Consider the following 20373-nt stretch of genomic DNA (forward strand, 5'->3'; position numbering starts at 1 on the left):
GCGGGCCGTGAAGTTAAAAAAAACACATTTTTTATGCATGAGAGTTGTGCTATCTTGTGTTTGAATTTTTCACTCCGATGAGTTTCAGGCGGCCCGCACATCTCTAGATGTCAGCAGAATTTTATTCTCACCTTAATTCAAAAGTGGATTTCACCTTCAAGAACATCGAGAAAAATACCAAAAATTTCGTAGATGTTTTATTCCATTTTATTTATTTCAAATATCCAGTCCACTCAAATTCTAAAGCCTTCGTTTGTACAATCCTTCAACAGTTTTGAGAATGTCCAACAAAAGTATTTTGCTTTATTTAATCCTTACATTATCTACTACCAACTCCTCTAAATTGGTCAGTTGGTTTAATATTTCGGCAGTAGAGTATCGAGAAACAGAATTTGACTCGGTTATGTGAATCTTTTTCAATTGAGAGAGCATAGTCCATGAAATGGGATGATTACTCGCTATCGCTATACCCCTCCTGCATTTTATCAAATGTAATTCACGCAAATTCTTCAGTTTTGATAGACTCGGTAAGACATGAACAATGCCAACATCGAACATACACATACGCGATAATTTAACAGTTTCTAACGATTTTAATGCTGTCAAGATTGATTTGAACTGCTTTGGATTAATTAGCCTAACATCAATATCCAGCATCCTTAATTTTGTCAGACCTTGCAGCTGTGTAAACTTGGATGGACTGTCGTAACTGTAGAAGTTTCGTAATGTTAGTTCCTCCAATCCCGTGCAACTCTTTCCGATTACATCCGTAAAGTTACAGTTACGATATACACACCCTGCGTTCAACGTGAGAACTTTCAGGCACCCATGCCGACCAATAAAGGTAAACAAAGTATCGCTGTTGGTAAACTCGTCGAGGTCCGCAAGAGAGAAATAATCTTGGAATCTTTCAGATCTTCCAATGCTGAATCGTTTTAAGTTAGGAAACGTGTTCTTAAGAATTGCACTACAGTTTGGTGTTGAAGTAATTTCCAGCTCTGTCAGTGAATCACAGTTGACAAATACATTCTCAGAGCATTCAATGGGCGCATAAGTTATATGAAGTGTATGCAGCTTTTGAAAAATCGGTTTCAAAGCAACTGCAAAGCTGTCAGCAACATTAATCGAACGAAATTCTAATCGTTTTAGCGTTCCGGCTTCGCAATACTTTGACACTGAATTTACAACCGGGCCAACTCCGCATATCGAAAGTGTGGTAAGGCCTGATCCGAAATTCTTTAAAATTCGATATGTCGTAGTTTCATCATCTCTGATCATATTTCTTGATTGAAAGTCGAATCGGAGTCCCTTGATGTCAAACTCCTTTGAAAAGACTAGTTGAGTTAGTTTTTTGAAACGTCTACACGTCTCTGCCAGTGAACACAAATCCTCTTGACTCAATGAATTGCTTGAAAATATCTCTAGAAGACAGTCATCATTCAAATCGTAGAGTTTCGTTCTGGTGGAATTCGGTAGTTCTGCAAGTGACAATTCAGTGACAACGTTCCTCTGAAAGGAAAAATAATTTTTCTTTAGTATTCTTATGCCGTTGCCGCGCCAAAAAAACTTGTTATCGCTAACCTGATTCAGGTTTGATGAAACGGTTGCTCCATCATCGATGCGATTAGTTGTTTCTTGAACCGCGTCCATGACAATTTCATTCAATCGTAAATTAATAAAAAAAAGTAATGGAACGCACGGTGAATTTGGAGGTTGAATGTTTACTGTTTAATTGTTCACAGACAAATACGGATGAGTGAATATGCAATACGATCAATATGTGTCTCTGTCTCACAGTGGACAGAATATGACGAATCGAAATCGATATCGAAATTTGATGATTTTATTCACCGAACGCCGCGAATTTTACTCAGAGATTTCTTCAGAGAGCTTTTATTGATAAAAAAAAGAGAAACGCAATCCAGGGCCGTCGTATTGAGTGAAGGATTCAATATATTTTTTCAACGAAAGTATTATCTAAGAAATTGGAGAAGAAGACTGAGGGAGAAGCTATACTGTTAAATTAGCGAAATCAAGTCAGCGATTTGAGTTGCTAAGGAAATGCATTTGTCGACTAACAAACGAGATGAAAATAGCATAGAAACTTTTATTTCCTTTTTTGCTTTACCCTAACCACCCAAACATAAAATCCACCTGAAGTCTGACTATAATGTATGCTATCGCGATTCCATCTGTTAACAGTAGCCTGTATCGATTTCGTACACTCTTCAAAAACTTCTACTTAGTAAACAAATGTCAATAAAATTTGGATTTCGTTCAACGCACTTCAAGCAAAAGTGATCATAGTTGACAGCTGCCAAATAGAATACTATTTTGTATGAAATGGTTCTTTACAGTGTTTTACAATTGTGTGACACACTGTCAAGTTTCAGTACGCTATTTAGAGCTTGAACAGATGGTTATCATTAAGAGGCATAGCAATTAGCTGAAATTACAGCTCACATTTGTGCGCTCCGTATTTTATTTTCGATGATTTTCACTAAAATTCTTTTTCAAAAAAGTACGACCTTTATTTCCAGCAGAAACAGGTTAGCTTTCAATAATAAATAGAGTTGCATCTCAGCAACAATTTTATCATGCTAATCGATCATCTGCAACTTTCTTAAACGAGACATCATTTTCCTACAAAATGGTTGAATTTGTAAAATATCCAGTTGCGCTAATGGATGATGGGTGAAAGTAGAGCGTTGGCACACAGTGAACAGGTCTATCTCAATGAGCAAGCCATAATGAGATGGATTCTGAATTCTAGGCTACGGCATTTGTTCAATTTTGTATCAATGTCCTTTGTTATTGGAAATTGGAGTCTTTGTAAGGTAAATTTCTTCAATCAATGCTACTAGTTTCCAGAAATGTACTCATTTTTACTCTTTCCACGTCTTTGACTCATCACCGTATCCGTGACCTAATAAACAAAATTTCATTTAAAAATAGCTCGCAATTCATGGAACTCTATTAGTGGACCAAGTGCAGAAGAATCCACGATGCTATACGAAAAGTGTAATAGATTGCGGGCGATTTTGACTTGAAGTTTTGTTTGTCGCTGGACAGGTCACTTATAAAAGGATTGTCTGTCCAGATGAACTCTCCATTCCGCTACAATAGAATGTAATTTATGGAATTTTTTTGCTTTTCCATTTCGCTACAGCGACTATTGTTCACTATTTGATGTAATTGTTACGGTTCCGGTATTTATTTATATTTTACGATAAAGACTTTGCAGTTTCTTAGAAAATTTATGTCGGTCCTTGAGCTGCAAAAAAATATTTTCCTGAACTCCTCTTCCGTAATGCTGACATTTCCAGTTTCAATTGCAAATAATACCGTTCCTCATTGCAAATTCAGCCGTTTAAAGTTAACTTTTTCATTCATTCAGCTTTTTTTCTTTGTTAATTGTGCACCCTCTCAAGCATGTGTTTGAAAAAAGAAAATGAATTCTGCTTGGTCATGCTTTTTCAGTTAGATTAACATACTTTTCCCGTACTTTCACACGAACACAGTGTATTGATCGGTAACCGCTTCTTGCACGGTTTCATAAAATGAGTTATTCGAACCTTTTTGAATTTTGTAACCTATTTAGTTTCGACCATTTGTTCAACCATTCAACTGATGTAGAATCTTATCTGAACAAAACCGTATTCAAACATCATTGGTTGACTTTAGTAAAAATTGAATCAAAAATTTCAATCGGAAGTGGGAATAATTGAAATGGTACGCTCTCGGCGAGAATGGCATCATTCGATTGGCCACGATTACCAGCATATGATCCCATATATAATGCAATAAATCAAAAAATAATTAATAATCAAACAGAGAGCCTATTCTAAAAATCGGGACTTCTGCCATACTCAATTATGCTGCCTTTGTGATTGCTTTCCATTAATCGACATTTTTTTTTAAACACTAGTCACATTCATAAAACTAAATTGTCATGCATAATGCTACTTTCAGTGCTTGACATGTATACAGTCTTGATGAACAAATTCATTGTGTATTATATACATGTGGTGTATCCGAAACTCTATTGTTTCAGAAGAATAACACTGCTTCGTCGGGTAAATGAAATTTCAATCATAAATTCAATTCATTTTATCACTAAAAGCTTTGACAGAAAATGGTACGTGCATCAATTCGAAAGAAGACATCGTTGAACATCATTTTATGAGTTACTTTTAGTATCAAAACCAAACGTAAAAATGTGAGGAGAATGTCTACGATTCGATTGGAATGGGTGTGTGAATGAACAGTGAGGTTTTCTTATGTTGCGCTCTGATTGCCCTTTGTTTCACACTGTTGAGGTAATACTTAATATCTCTGAGTAAAGAAAATTTACCGAAATGAAAATGTTTCGGGTTGAAAAGCACACAGACATTTAAATAAAATTCACAATAATGGTATCATCCACTACGTGGATTGAAAATCTTGGTGAAAATATCGATTCAGTTTCTTTAGAAGTACGGATCATTTACACTACGTACAGTGGGTTACATGCGATGCTGCGGAAGTAATTCATTATATGAGGTAACAAATTAGTATGTAAAAGCAAACTCACAAGTGTCCTTTTGACCAGCAAGCTTCGGTAACTATATTTTCGACAAATGTGGAGTTTGGATATTTGATCCGAAGGCGAGGTGTACAACTACTACACTCGTCGAAAAACAGTTACCAAAGCAAGTTGCTCACAAACACACGCGGGAAATTTCGCGTCAGACAGATGGCGCAGAATTCATGCGGTACTCAAACTGTTGCTTATTCGGCATAAGAAAACCGCGAGGGAAATGGCGCTACACCTCTACGAGAAAACGTCATACAAAAGCGGAAAAACTCGAGGAAATTGCCAAATGGTTTGACACAATTTTGAGCAGCTTCAGACGCTGCATTTTCTGACAACACTGGCATCTCTAGTGAAGGCATTGTATTTCGCATAATAAGGAAACGAATGAAGGAAGTATCACAAACATACAGGTGCAACAGACACATCACTTAAAGGAAAGTTACGTTTTAATGCGACAGTATTTTACATTGGCAGAACAGAGAGATCTAATTTTCCGACAGAAAAACATGACAAAAGCTATTAAAACAGGAAGTCTTTCTGTTTACGTATAGCAAAGTCTGTCTGATTGAGCATAGTATATAATAACGGTTATACATACAAAATCAACTAATAAAAGTGTGCATTTCAAGAAAAGTAGTAAAAGTTACGTTTGGATGTAAAAGTTCGCTGAAAAAAGAATTCTTTGCACTTTATATCACTGTGCAGTCCTCGGTAGAAAAAATTGTTAAATCAATTAGAATTCACACAGCTCACACTCATCCCTTCGTCTATGGTGGGCACCCACTCGAAAAGCCATTTCGGGCGCCATCCATCGAACTACTGAACTTAATTTGATAAACTTTCTTTTTCGCCGCTTAGTGGCGTCACTTTACCTTCCAATGAGCTCTATTTAAAATAAAAAATATTTCCGACACGCCCTTGCATAGTTATTCACAAAAAAGACTCGAAAAGCTACTTTTAAGCCCATATACAAAAACAAAACAATAAAAAAATTACTGAGAACAGAGACAGACGGACGGATTGTGATTTACTGAGTCGTATATACAAATTCCCAAATATTATAACTGACGCAACAGCCTCTATATAACGTCTTATTATTTTAAAGCGAAATCAATGTCTGTTGCTGAAGGAAACCGCAAGGAAACGTTTATCTTATGTACAACTTGCTAGAGCATATAACGGAAGGCATCGCACTCGCATTCGATAAATACAATCCGTACAGTTTAATCAACTGTAATTTCGCCGATTGCTATAAAAACCTTTGCGTACAAATTTAATTGAAAATCACTTCGGAAACCTGAACCGCTTTGAAGTTGCAAGTGTTAGCGATAAAGTATACATCGCAACGAGTCGAGACGAATAAATAATTTCGAATTTGTCTTTTAGCAGGAAATTAAACCGCATCGATTTCAAAAGAAATTTCGGTTTATCGTCATGACTACTTTTCGAGCGTAAATATTATTATGTCTTAAAGGTGGAGAGTAATTTAAATTCCCATCACTTAAGGCGATAAAAATGCTCATCCACCAAAAACTCTTCGAAAAGTTTTTGTGATCGAAAATCATCCATCCCATCATTCGATTTGCTAAATTAACACACAGATGGTGCCTCCATTTAAGAACATTTTTAGGCTTTTTCTCTAGCGCATACTTCAATACTTCTAATGTTTCTAAATGGTAAATTGCTAACAAGGTGGTTGTCTATTCCATTATTATACGCCATACGTGTCGATATCTTCTACTACTACGTACACTCAAAAATTGTATACTTAAACGTATGAGTGTAAAAGTAAAACAAATAAAATGGTGTGTATGTGGAGGCCGTATAACCTGAGTATCAATCATCAAAGCAAAAATGCGATGACTCATTTATTAACGATGACTCAACTCGAATCACCCTTACACAAATCATTTCTTAATTTCTTGACGGTGAAAGTCCAATACTCCCAAGACATTTAGAAATTTTAATTCGCATGAAATACCGTTGCCTTAACCGACTAGAGCAATAGTATTCGTGTTTACAATATTATGTGCTAACTGGTGGCGTGTTCGTTGCTCTTCTCGTAGAACGTGGTTGGTTTCGGTCTTTTCACCGGATTGTTCCATTAAGTGTTACCTATATTGTTGCTTGTAGTTCGTAGACACAGATTTTAATTTTTACAAGTCATCCAAATCGACCGTGTTTATTGTGCATATCGGAACAAATACATTAAAATATCAGAACTGGGTTCGATTCTTAATATAGGTGTGAGTATCCAGGCTATACGTTAAAGAAATTGAATTAAATAGGGGAAATGCTGACGATGGTCGCTTGTTTTACGCATATTTAAGCGATGTCCTGAAATTTTTGTTTCTCTGAATTCGACAGAAACTTGCGATTTCCTAACGCCGAACATGGTGCCATTATTTCAATGGAAAATGCAGTCCTTTCGGGGAGGTGTGACTGCACTTCTTCCATCTATCATATTGACACTTGTCTGATCACTCCGATTAGAGACTTCGTCTGACCTAGTTACCGTTAACTAAACATTTTAAAGTGTAATCGACCGTATATGCCTTCGAATCTCGACCAATATAATTCACAAACCGATCTCCGATTGATGAATCAAAGTTATGTATTCCCCTGGCGACAACATATCCATAAATCTCTATGGATACCACCGAAATCTATACATATACATAAAAACGATGTGACGTTCGGATATAGTAGGAGGTATGTTTACACACAACTACCATTCCAATTTCGAGCGCATTTCATACGATTTTCTCATTTTCGCGCATACAGGGCGACACTTAAGTTATAACTGGCAAGTTGTTCATTTTGGTATTCATTTTGACACCTAAGAAATGAGGTGATTTTATAATTAATGTTTTTGGAAGGCCATAAATGACATTTCCATTAAGTACAACCTTAGCTGTAATGATATTAATATGCACAGAGATAATTTTGTCATAGGCTCGTGGTTTTTTTTAATAAGAAAACCGAGCCTAACAAAAGAAAAGTTTGTCCAAATTCACTATACTTACCATTCGTATATCATTTCAGAAGTACCATGTGCGCATCTCAGATTTATTTTCTTCTATTGTGCGTTCCTTTTATTATTTCGACGGTTTCAGTCTGTTTAACATGTTGGTACATTATATTATACACAAAATAATAATAAAAAAATGTGTTGTTGTTTCCTAAAAACAGAAAATCTGCCTTTTGGTCTTTAGTTAAGAGGAATAAAATCGCTAAAAAATTTAATTTTTTTTCGTAAAAAATAAAAAAGAACAAAAAGAAGGAAAAAAAAACGCCAAGACTTTAATGTTTATTGTGTGAGAGTTTTTCGTGTTAAACTTTTCATAAAATTGTTGTTGTTGCTGCTGCTGCTTTCTTGTTCGATATGATTCCTCTTCCTATACAAGCAATTGGAAGAAAATGACCAGTTGTAAATCGGTCGTGCAATATAAAGCGTTGAAATTTCATGCTTTCCTCGTTTTTTTTTACGTGGCGAACGGAAGAAAACTGTTGAACATATTCTAGTGTGTGTCATATATAACTTGGCAAAGATAAATTATTGTGCGAGAAAGTGTATTTTTCTTCCTTCTTTCAATTAGTTTTTTTTTGTGTGTTGGAGAAAGTAAATTATTTAACCAGAAAACTTTTTTCCGTAAAGAATAGTAAACGATGAAACGATAAACTGGAAAATAATTTATTTTCTTTGTGGGGTGCATTGTTTAGTGTATATTGAATATACCACACCTGAATTATTTATGCATTAAGACCCCCATGCCAGAGGGGACTGGTTATAAGTTACCACATATTTTAATGTATTAACATAATTAAATAGGAATAAATATACGAAAACCAGATTTCAATAGTGAAAGTGTATCGAAAGGGATTTGTGGTAATGTTTGGATGAATCTCACATTTATTGACATCTTCTGAATAAATCATTAACTTAATGTTATTGTTATCAACAGACTCTGTTCGTTTGTCCTGTTGAATAGTTGAAAGAGAATTTCGGATAAATAGCTTCCGAGATGTTTTTAGGACATTTTTAATTCAGTAGGGACTAAAGTACACAGAACATTATTCGTTCTGTAGCAGCCGTTTTTATAAACGAAATTCGGTCGGATCGCTTTTTCCTTTTTAATGTAGTTCTTAAGAAAATGTTAATCCTTTGAACGAACGACGACAACAGAAGAAGAAAAAAATCGCTTGCAAATTTAAAACGGATGAGGGTATACACATTTTGCGAGACATATGGTTCCGCCCTAGCACCCGGTCTTCGTAATGTTAATCGACTCGTAACATTTTACCAAACGAATCCACAAAATTCGAGTTTATTCATAATTTTAAGCAGACGTTGGGCGACTGAATGGACAAAATTAGGTTTGAGATAAGATTTTCCCATATTTTCTTGATTTTCCAACATTTTTCTGGATGTTCCAATATTTTCCACAAGGTTTCCACAAAAATAGTCCTTGGTTTTTAGTTGAACTTCATTTTATTTTAACAAAAAAGAAACAATTAAGACGAAGCAGATGGATCTTGTGTGTAGCACATAAATTTCAGAAAATGTTTTACCAATCAAACCACTGTGGACCTTTAACTAATTTCGAACCGTTCTTCCTCAACTTGTCTGTTGTACCAAAACAATGACAACAATCTGGGAAACATTCACCACACCTTTCTCTTCCCTTTCAGAGGGTCTTTCGAAATTTTGCCCATTAAAACTTTTTCATTCGTCAATTAAAGTGATTGGAATCTCTTGTTTGACATAAATCCGTTATGGAACATTCAACTCAAAAATGACTGGCATGGTCGTTGATACCTTTTTAGAGTACCGCAGTGCCAGGGCTTTTAGAAACATGCAGACTTCATACTGGCTGTAATTTGCAATCATATAATTACTTCCGTACAGCGATGAATGTTAAAAAGTTTTTAAGTCAATAATCGCAAACCGCATTTTTTTCACAGTATTATATGTGTAACATAGAGCGTAGACACGCTTGTGACTAATCCCAACATTGATTGCATGTCTGCATACAATTTATGAAATGAACTCCAGTTTTTTCCCCCCGGCTTGCTGGAAAAGTTGTTGTTCGCTGACGATTTAAAACTCATTGTAATCTATTTCAAAGAATTTTTAACTGTTAAACGACCTAATAAGAAGTTAATTACTGACTGGATTTTTATTAATAAAATTTCATCAGAACATAACTCCTAGCATAACACATATAGCAACGCGAAGCAAATTTTTCTTTTCTCTTATGTCAAGTTTGACAACATAACGAATGGAAAATTTTAGGTCTGTTTCGCGTTGCTATGTCATCGTAATGTCTAATTACTTGTCTTGAAAAACTTTTCACACCAAAAACGAGGGCTTGCTTAGGACTTTCGGTCCCTCATCAAATCATCTGCTCTTGTCTAGTTAACTTTACGCTGTCATTCTTTTACTGGATGCTAATTATACGTTCATTATTGTGGTATAAATTAATCAAAACTAGGCTTCACAGAGGCCATTCACAACATAGACATAGAAAAATAGCGAATTTATGGTCTCCTTTCCCTTGTGTAGCGCAAAATATTTGACGGCACATTTCCAACGGTTTTTGAAAAACAAAATCTTTTACTTCAATCATTTTATCACCAGCTGATTTGTTATTACAGTTCAATGGCTGGTATAACACTTGTGTTTCCTGGTGACGTAGATACGCATGCGTGCGCGCAGTACACCCACTATATATAAGAACATAAATACATCAGCGCATACAAAGAATAACCAGCCAGCTGGTCAAAATTATAAATTAGACGACCGTAAAGTAAATTGAAAGGAAATTGAATCGATTAAATTTTTTGTATTATATAAATAAAGCATAGCCGTAAATCTGTCTATACATTCAGGCAACGCAACAGAGTGTTGTGTGTCATTAGTTTTGCTGATACGAAAAACTTGCAATCAGTGCGTTTGTTATAAGCTCATTAATTTTGTGGTGAAACACGAGTTTCTAAAGGATATGAGATTTATGTCCGTCTGAGATCCGTAATCGATTTATTTGCTTGTGTCTTAAACAGGCCAAGATGAATAATATAACTTAATTCAAACATTTTCAACATTTCTCTAGGATTTCCGATAGTTCTTTTTCAAGTTTAATGATAATTAGTTAGAACTCTGTTATACCCTTAGAGTTATTATACCTAAAGAGGAAATTTGTACGACGAAATGTGGTTCCAACATTAGTTTGTACAAGATACACATTTCGTATAATTTTACACCAATACATGTGTACGTTGACACTTTTGATAGTTCAATTTACCATCTTAATTAAGAGGGCAAACACATACCAATAAACATTTCGTATTTTATGTTGGGACCACATATTTTACGTAATTTTGTTCTCTAGGTATAATTACTCTTAGGTTATACCTAACCGTATAAGTTAGAAAGCGAAAGAATCTGAGGTCACTCCTGAATTATGTGACAAAACATTGTTGAGTAACGAAAATTAAGTTTCTATCTAATTTACCTTGCTTTTCAATTGATACTCTCCAATATGAGAACAATAAGAAATTGGCTTTAAAAGGCATCGATACATTCTTTAGTAGTTTTTGAATCCCCATGTCTCCTGCGTCCAAGATTTTCCTATACCTATTGTTTGTCCGGTTTTGTTAACCTCCGTCGTCCCTCTAAACATGGACGGCTTTTATGAACAGTCCCTTATCCTTTCGATCACGGATTGTCACATTGAGATACTCCAAAACATTGTGGTTTTAATGGGGATGATGGTGCGGTGACTTATGTGCAATCTGCACTACCTAAAGAGCTCTTGGCTTAGATTTGTGGTTGGCTGGATTCGTTGAAACTAAAGAACTCGTTAAAAGCTGAAAAATTATGAAAACATTTAACATGAAAAGAAATTTCGACAGAAATCGAACAGGAATGTTTAACATGGTCTAACCAGCTGGTTTTTAAAAAAAAATGGTTAATTTGTGGACGGTTATTCAATGTATTTGAGATGAGATACATAAAAAATGCCAAACATGTGCTCTCATCATTATTCTTCTTTTGTGCGAAAGTATAAAAAAAAACCAAAATAAATATAAACAAGACTGGAGATTTCTTCTAGTTATTTCGAGTTTAAATTCAATTTTTTTATGTATAAATTGTTAAACGTTATACATACAACAGTCAGCCTGTCAGCCACAAAACATGATGGCTATAATGATATTTTTGACGAATTAAGTTATATTTTGTAGAATTGAGACGGACTGATATTTACGTGAATAAATTAAAGATGAATTTTAAGCTCTATAACGATTCAAACAAACGCTAGAATTAAAGAAGTGCCTTTGTGTGACGTATATTCATAATTTTGCGTTCTTTATCTTCTATAAAAAAAATCATCGTCGAAAGAAAGACGTCTGAATGTGTAATTAAGGCATCTGGGGAAGAGGCATTCGGTAGTTAAAATATGTAAAACAATTTTAATGTAATGGATAATTTGCGTCTCATTTGCGTACCGACGTCGAAGCACCCGCGCTCATTAGGAGGAAAGGTGGGGTCCAAATAGAAACATATCTGCAAAATTTTCTAATGGGAAACAAAACGTTGGAGAGTACCCTCGACCTTGTAGCTTCAACAATTATCCACAAGTGTCTTCGACCTGTTGAAGCTTAAGATGCTCGAAACCACAAAAATATGTGACTCGTCACATTACAGAAACATAGATCTACTTTGTTCGGATACTTGTTAGCGATCGTTCATTAATTACCTAACTCTAAAATCTATTGAGGACCCACCACGTGATCTTGCGTTACGTAATTTAATATACGACCCCTAACGGAATTTTCATTGTGGTAATAATGGCATATTGTAATCTTATAAGAACTGGGCGGGCCGTCCTCTGGTATGTTAAAAACAGAAAGTCAATTTAAAAAAAAATACTAGGAGGGCTATTGTCTGCTCGCACCATCGATAACATACCAGAAGGCACCTAAGCTAATTTGAAATGTGAAGAAAAAACCCACAATATAATTCCTCGGAGGGTAGAGAAAATGCGTGTTAGAAGCTCTGGATCCTCTACTCCATGTCTATACGAGATATGCTATGCAAATGCTTGTATAAATTAGTCGTGGTACTTTTATAATTATAATTACATCATGTAATTAGACAGGGACGCTGAAAACACACAACAAGTCATAATTGTCGATTCTATAGCAGTTTACATACCCCATATTTATATCGGCTTTTATTATTGTCAGCAACAATTTCTTTCAGTATACTGAATTAATATTGTGAAAGTATTAAGTTGCATCACTTAAAACAGTGTAATGGTGCTGAGAGCGACTCAAGCTCAAGGTACAATAGTAGATTACATTGGATGCTGCGAAAGTAATTCATCACATAATAAAAACAAATACCCGAGTCAGTTTTTATTGGAGCAAACTGCCTTGTAATTCCCAGCTTTCGCATGGTGATGAAATAAAAATGTTTTGTCGTTCCATTACATTTGTTCGCTTGATGCAAGTTGATAGAATTCTTTCGAAAATCGTTTCATATTAAATTTTATCAACAAAATTCTTTGATCAAACGAAAATCCAAAAAAAAAAATTCCAGATAAATCAAACCGTGAAATTTCACAGCATATTTGTGTGCCATATCGTTATTGGCATGCCGGGGAACTATTAAATTTTTATGTCGAACGAAATTCGTAGAATTTAATAATCAAATTAATTAATAAAATTCATTTCGTCATTCATTCATTCATTTATCATCTTTCATTATAATTTTGGAAATGGCTCAAAGGCATAATTCAATGCGGTCCTTTTATCTCTATCCTGGTATATTTAATTAGTAAAAATGGTTATTGAGGTTATTATTGCGATAAGAGATATAAATGAAAGAAGTCGTGAAAACAAAATGAGCCTAGGATATACTTACATCAAAACACGTCCAACACTTGAGTGACTTCTTATAGGTAGTTGTTTATGTATCTGTCTTGGACGATTGACTTGAAGCAAATTCGTGAATTCACTCCAAAGTGTGTAAAATCGACCGTCCAAGACTGACACATATACACCTTTTCATGCAAAATGACAAAATTCTGCGAAAAAATCATACAATATCCTCGCTTTCGGCTCGGAGCATGAAAAATGGTAAACGACATCGCCGGCACGCAGATCTTTACAAAAAATATGGTTACTTTGGCATAACTCAAGGCGACATTTTATTATCGACACGGTGAGCTTCAAAAAAATGTTATTCGACTTCTTGTGGACATGAAATGTTTTTAGTGGTTTTTGTAGAGGGCGGCACCACGAGTAAGAATAACATAACAAGAAAATATTTCGACCTAGTAATTTTCCCATCGAAATATTTTCTTGTTATGTTATTCTTACTCGTGGTGCCAGCCTCTACAAAAACCACTAAAAACATTTCATGTCCACGAGAAGTCGAATAAAATTTTTTTGAAGCTCACCGTGTCGAATTTAAGCTTCACTTCAAAAAATATTATAATTTACTTTTATCAAAAATATAGAGAGATGTAACACTAAAGTTCAGGGCCTATTTTATAGATTTTTTTTGGAAATTCTAGAAAATTTAAGAAGTGCTGGAAAATGTTTTCTTGAAAATATGCACTGCTAAGGTTACACTAAGGTTTCTCGGCTTCAACTGGTCGTTTTCTATGTTTTCCTACAATGTGTGTAGTTGCGAGGTCTCATTTGTATGCTTGCATATAGATGTGTAAAGCCAAGTAATGAAATGAAATTTTGACACAAAATGTATGAGCCATCTGTCAAAAGTTTTAGCTCGTGTCTGCCGTAATTTGCCTAACGGACCTTTTTTTTAGAACAAAAGAATTTCTATTGTTCTGAAAAAGGGAAGTCCGTTATGCAAAATAACGACAGGTGTGGAAAATGTACGAAAATTTCATTTCACCGGACTTAAGAAAAAAGCTAAAATACCAGCTTAGGCAAAAGTATAAAAAATTTGGTTTGTTCCGACATTGGGCCTTTTCCTAAGTTCGATATTTGCGCCAATATCCTTTTACAAAAATACTTTCGGGCTTCGGACCATTCGGCCTTTCAAAAAACCTCGGCCTACAGCTCTAGTATGCCGATTGTGTGATATTATATTCAGAAGATGAATAAAAATGAATCGAGAATATTTGGTCATATTTTTGCTTTCATAGCTTAGTTAAGTTCAATGGATTGAAAAAGAAAAAAAAAGTCTCAGACATAAGACAAGCACAAAAATTACGCAAAACTTTGAAAAATGATCGATTGGGTCAGTATTGTACGTCATTCGCGTCGTAGATTTTCGAATTATGTTGGCACACGACCAATGCGCATGAAAAAACGTCGTCGAACACCACCGTCACGCATTTCTTCTGGATCACCAACGGCTGGGTCTCACTATTCCTGTTGCTGCTCTAGTGTGAGTTGCCTCAATTAAAAAAAAAAACATGTTATAGACCACGGCTATAATCGGATTCGGGTTCTATCCATGATTTATATTCTTTGTTCGACTAAGTTCCGTACGTGTCTAATCTAATCAATTTGTTGTGTAATAAATATTTCCCTTAGAAATTACCATTTTGCAAATAAAAAAGTTTCTGCATTTGAAATCGGTTACACATAATTTTGCGTAGGCTGTGGATGAATCCGAGTGGAAGAGAAATTTTTAATTTGTTTTCACGTTGCCAGGTACCAGATGGTACACCAGGTATACCATTTTGGAAATAACTGTTTATGTAACAACAGTTAATGTTTATGGACACTTTACAATGTTCACGGCGTGGTAAATGTACATTTTCATTGAAAAATGAGAACGAAAGCATTTGCCACTGCGTAGCTAATAATTATTATTGTAATATGCGCCAAACACTGCATAATTTGCAATTTCCCGACAAATTGTTTTTCTTCAATATTTTATGTAAAACTAGTGGAGTCTCGGCTTCGCTCGGGACTATACTATAACTTCCTCGTAAAGTATTTTCACTCGTCAAAAGAAATTTTGTTTGTGCAAAAATGCCATATTTCCACATGTCAAAAATGTTTGCTCGTACAAGATTTACACAGTCTTTGAATGTCCCTCATGTCGCTTCAAATCGGTTAATTATAGCGTTCGGCGTTTTGCATTATTGCTCTCAGCATTTCAATATTTAATTTTATTCTTTCAGAATCAGCGATTCAAAATCGAAGATGAGAAACAAACTCAGCAGAAAGTTGCAACAGAAGTGTCAGCTCCCGTTCGAAAGTCTGAATCGCCGCCGAAAGTGGTAAGAATATGAAAAAAAGTTAATTGCTTGTCGCGGTTTACTAAACATCGAGCAAGTTTAGTAAACTGTGTGCGTGGTGTTTTAATGTGTTGTAACTTTGTATTTTGTAGATTTGAGATTTTAGTTTATTTTCAAATTTTAATATGACCAAAATAAAAAAAATTTTATTAACAGTTTTTGTTTTGTTTTAATTTTTGTTTTGTTTGTTTTTAACCAACCAAATTCGCAGTTCTGCATTCTTTAAACTTGAACTAGATATTCCCTTAGTTAAAGTTTCCCTATCCCTAGTGTATGAACTGTCAACGGAGAGCGAAGATCAGTTAACTGGTCTTGAAGGTAATGTTACAGCACTACTTCTAGCATAGAAAAGGCTGATGAAATCAAAGTAGGCACCAAATTTGACACTCGTCAATTCAGTGATACTAAAAGCAGTACTGTGGTAATGTCAAAATTTATGAATGAAATTATGATCGCTCACCCCTTGGCAATTTTCTAGCCTACTTTTAAGAGAAAAATTGGTTTGTGGATAACTCATTTCACTTGGAGAAACCTTTGCAAATGTGTAAATTTATGTGTTTTGCAAAGGTTTCTCCAAGTTATCGACCACAAACCAATTTTTCCTTTAAAAGTAACACATTTTTGCATGCTTTAATTTTAATGGTTTTACTTTTTCAAAAAAAAAAATGGTTCAGAGAAATCATCAAAAAACGAATATTTTTGCGCACAAATGCAGGCTAGAAAATTTCCAAGTGGTGAGCGCTCTTAAATTGCAATTTAAAATTCGAATTTTCGAAATACAAATGATGTGTTTTTCAATAATTTTGGACATTTCCCTCAGAGCCAGTTACTTTTAACTGGGCCGAAATATCTCTTCGTTAAAGTTGAATTCATAGTCGTTCGTTTTTCTAAACAATACAAATGGCACGTAAACGGAGAACTAAACGGAGACAAAACGAACTACTGCGAATTCAACTTAACACTCTATACCTTCGAAGTTTTTGGTAAATTCAAATAAAGTGTCTTTAAGCTATTCTGTGTTATGCCAATACACTAAAAAGGTTTTCTACATTGGCTAACCCTATCGTCTGCGTCAAATCGACGTCAACCAATCGAGATCGAACACGTAGAGGTGGCACATTTTTTTAGTACTTCACGAAATTTAGTACAATTATACAAATGTCTCTTACATTTGAGCCTTCGTTTCCATCGCAGTTTCAATGTTACAGGTCAAACGCAGTGTTGATACAAGAAAAGGATGTAAACTTTGAAGGGAGGTTAGTGGTACTACTTAAAAAAATGCTAAATCAAATCTAATGACGTTGTGAATTCTTTTTTTTTTGCATACATAAAAAACGCGTATCGACGGATTATAAGTCCAACCTCCAACATTCTTCGTAAAAAATTCAAAAAAATAATTACCGCATTTCATATGTAATTTGTTTCTGCTTCTGCGTTTTTGTAGTTGCACTATTTCTTGGACTGCATGCAATGTGAATACTGATTAAGTAATCGATTTTATGGCAAGTAATATATATTTGCTCAGTAAATGTATTTCTTTCATTAAGTTGTTGCGTTTTGAAATTATTGGAAAAGTACGCAGTACTTACAACTCTTACTGTCACAAAAGATATAACATTTCTAGTAACAATATCTTTAATTTTTTTTAAGCCATTAGATATTTTTTATGTTACAAACTTCGTTATAAGATGAGACCTCACCTGCTCCTCTAGAACATTAAAGTGATCGTACTGAAACTACAGATAAACGTTTCCGGACGTTTCTACTTGTAGCGGCTGAAAAATCTCAAATTCAGGTCAAGAAAAACTAACTGGAACCTAACTCGATTACTTTGAAGATGGCAGGGTTTGTCGTCAGTGAAAGTAGCTGAAGTAGTTTCTCACATTTTTGTGAGTTATCACGATAACTTTTATAGTGTTTACGGCACTTAAATAAAGGGTTCTAAATGCGTAAATCGGACACGTTCATTCGCCAAGCAATTCTCATTGTTAGTGATCTTTTCCCTTTTATTTCAATTGCATTACTCGCAAACGGTACTACTAGAATAAACTGTTTTTTCCTAAAATGTCCAAACATAATTTACAGTCAGAGCAATGCTTTTGCTGGGACTGTTTGTCTGTTTAAAAAATAATTTTCGAGACTGTAATTTTCACTGAAGTAAAAAGAATTTAGTCGAAAAAACCCAAAGATAAATTCAGAATATTTATTATAATATGTACGCTCTGTCATTTCGAATCATCCCACCTCACTAAAATATAAACAACCAACGCATCCAATAAAATGTCAAAAAAAGACGTTATTATGATTGACACACACGCAATGCCATCTCTGTTTTAAATATTTTCTATTCGAAATGATTGTGCGCCTGTTACTTTTTTCTCGGATAACACTTTACTTAAAGAAAGGAATGTAGCCAAATGTCAAACTCGAATCCACATACCTTACAAATAAACACTCATGTATTATATGACACTTCACGCGCTACAACTGACTGAATTTGGATAATAATCTACTTTTATTATTCGATTTTTGCATTCCGATCGACGACATGTAATCCATAAATCTACTTGGCATTTTGTAGAAAATGTTTATTGGTTTTTTCCAGAAAAGAACTCAATATGATCAATTGATTTGGTAAAAGACCTTATTGAAATTGCGAAATTACGAACGAGTATAAACAACAATATTGTAATCACATTTTATCGTGCAGCATAGTCGATTGAATTTGATCCGTCTGTCAAATGCTACACCAAACAGTGCATACACGAAAATCTAACTTAACAAAACCAAATTCTTTATAATTTGGAAAACATTTTAGCGTTTATACACATCGCCGTGTTTGTTCAGTTTGTTCCGTGATTTCTCGTCAAAGACAAAAAAAACGAATAACTGTTCGGCAATTTAATATTACGTGAACTCTACAATTTAAGTGAATAGATTCTGTAAAACAATTCGATTCTAAATGGTTGTGCTGTTCAACAAGAAATAATAAATGAAATAAAATAAATTTCTTGTACACGTCACAGAAATTGCTGCTGTACAAGAGGGTGTTGTATTCGATGTTCGGCTTTAAGAAAAAAAAGTGTCAACGCGAAATTTACATATGTGTTAGTTTTGTTGGCCAGCTAAAATTCAAAAATAATTAAAAATAAAGTTAAAATAAGAGAAAAAAAGGCATCATCGCATAAAATACAGCAACAAATGCGACATTTTGCACGCAATTCTATTTTCAAGCTGATTCACTCAAATATTTTAAGTTTTAAAGAGGTTTGCGCAGGATTTTATAACAAAAAATTTCTTTTTCTGACATTCCTGTGCATCATACGTATAATCACACACTGGCCAGTTCTACAAATATGAGAGTTAATATTTCGTTTTTGCTATTTGCTTAATTATATTACTGAAATGTTTGTTTCTATAAACAAAAAAATTCCTATTAAGTCACGCCTAATACAGCAGGCAACATTTTTGTGTAACCAATCTGATGATGCACTTCAAAGTGCTGGTGATAAACAGTTAGTAACCAAGGCAGACCAGCCTAGCAAAGATTCCTAAAATTTGGTGCTCCTAAGCGAAAATAATAAAATTAATTTTCTGTTCGGTCACAACAGCCGTTTGGCACAAGTTTAACCTCAACGGATGGTTTATCTATATTTTAGCTGTCAAATTCTATATGGGAGTGGTATATGGTCACGGCGATGACACTTCTAAACGCTCAAATGTTTTCCAAATTGTCACGAAGTTTGTTTTGTTAAGTTAGTTTTTCTTGTATGCACTGTCTGGTGGAGCATTTGGGCAATGCGATCAAATTCTATTTGATTATGCTACACGATAAAGTGTGACTAAAATGGTTTTTTTCCTCGTTCATAATTCGCAATTTCAATCAGGTTCGTGTATTGATAGGAATAATCTTCATGGGAACATGGGAACAGTTACTCACAATACGTAAAGTCAACCGACAGGTGTCAAGTCTGGTTAGTTTGATATGGGGACTTGGTGGTCACAGTTATGTGTTATTGACTCGCGAAGAGTTGGAACATTTTTCCAGTTTTTCGTATAGGATTGTATGGGGGAGTACCGGATTTTTTCAATCTTTCAATAACTGTTTATCGTGTAGTAGGGATAATTACCGATCGAATGGTACCAAATTCGCCGAGTGCTGGTCCATAGGTCCACTTCCGCATCCGTTGGAATATTTTTTCAGTTTTTCGTATAAGATTGTATGGGGAAGTAGCGGATTTTTTCAATTTTAACTGTTTATTGACTACACTGCATTACGCACTGGAACGCCTGACACTGGTGGTATTCACCGATTTTCTGTTATATCGAAGTTCCCATTTTGTCGACATAATCTGCCACATTTCATCGTTGTCATTGTGTTAGGAAAATGCATGGCGTAATGGTGCAGTACGAACTTTCTATCGTTTTTCAAATATGGCACAACGCAATGAGGAATTTAATCCGTTGATTCGTCGTAGTCGCTACACTCATTTTCGGAATCCTGATGTC

The 20373-nt window shown here is 34.8% G+C and overlaps 2 protein-coding genes across 10 annotated transcripts in view; one reads left to right on the top strand and one right to left on the bottom strand.

Moving 5' to 3' along the window:
- The window catches only part of LOC119068231 (disks large 1 tumor suppressor protein), a 97303-nt gene that overhangs the window by 38639 nt on the left and 38291 nt on the right, over nucleotides 1-20373 (top strand). For 6 of the 9 annotated variants that reach the window (XM_037171744.1, XM_037171745.1, XM_037171740.1 and 3 more), the window contains exon 5: nucleotides 15748-15846. In XM_037171744.1, the coding sequence (XP_037027639.1) occupies nucleotides 15748-15846 (99 nt within the window). Of the gene's footprint in view, nucleotides 1-14789; nucleotides 15003-15747; nucleotides 15847-18671; nucleotides 19132-20373 lie in introns of those variants that run through there. The other 3 variants (XM_037171746.1, XM_037171747.1, XM_037171748.1) reach the window with 3 other exon arrangements.
- Nucleotides 191-1783, bottom strand: LOC119068249. Its single transcript, XM_037171781.1, has 2 exons — nucleotides 1582-1783; nucleotides 191-1509 (listed from the first exon to the last, which is right to left on the bottom strand). Exons 1-2 carry the CDS (start codon nucleotides 1648-1650, stop codon nucleotides 304-306), a joined length of 1275 nt encoding a protein of 424 aa, XP_037027676.1. The 5' UTR covers nucleotides 1651-1783; the 3' UTR covers nucleotides 191-303.

Source organism: Bradysia coprophila (assembly GCF_014529535.1).
Source record: "Bradysia coprophila strain Holo2 chromosome X unlocalized genomic scaffold, BU_Bcop_v1 contig_173, whole genome shotgun sequence".
NCBI classification, from domain to species: domain Eukaryota; kingdom Metazoa; phylum Arthropoda; class Insecta; order Diptera; family Sciaridae; genus Bradysia; species Bradysia coprophila.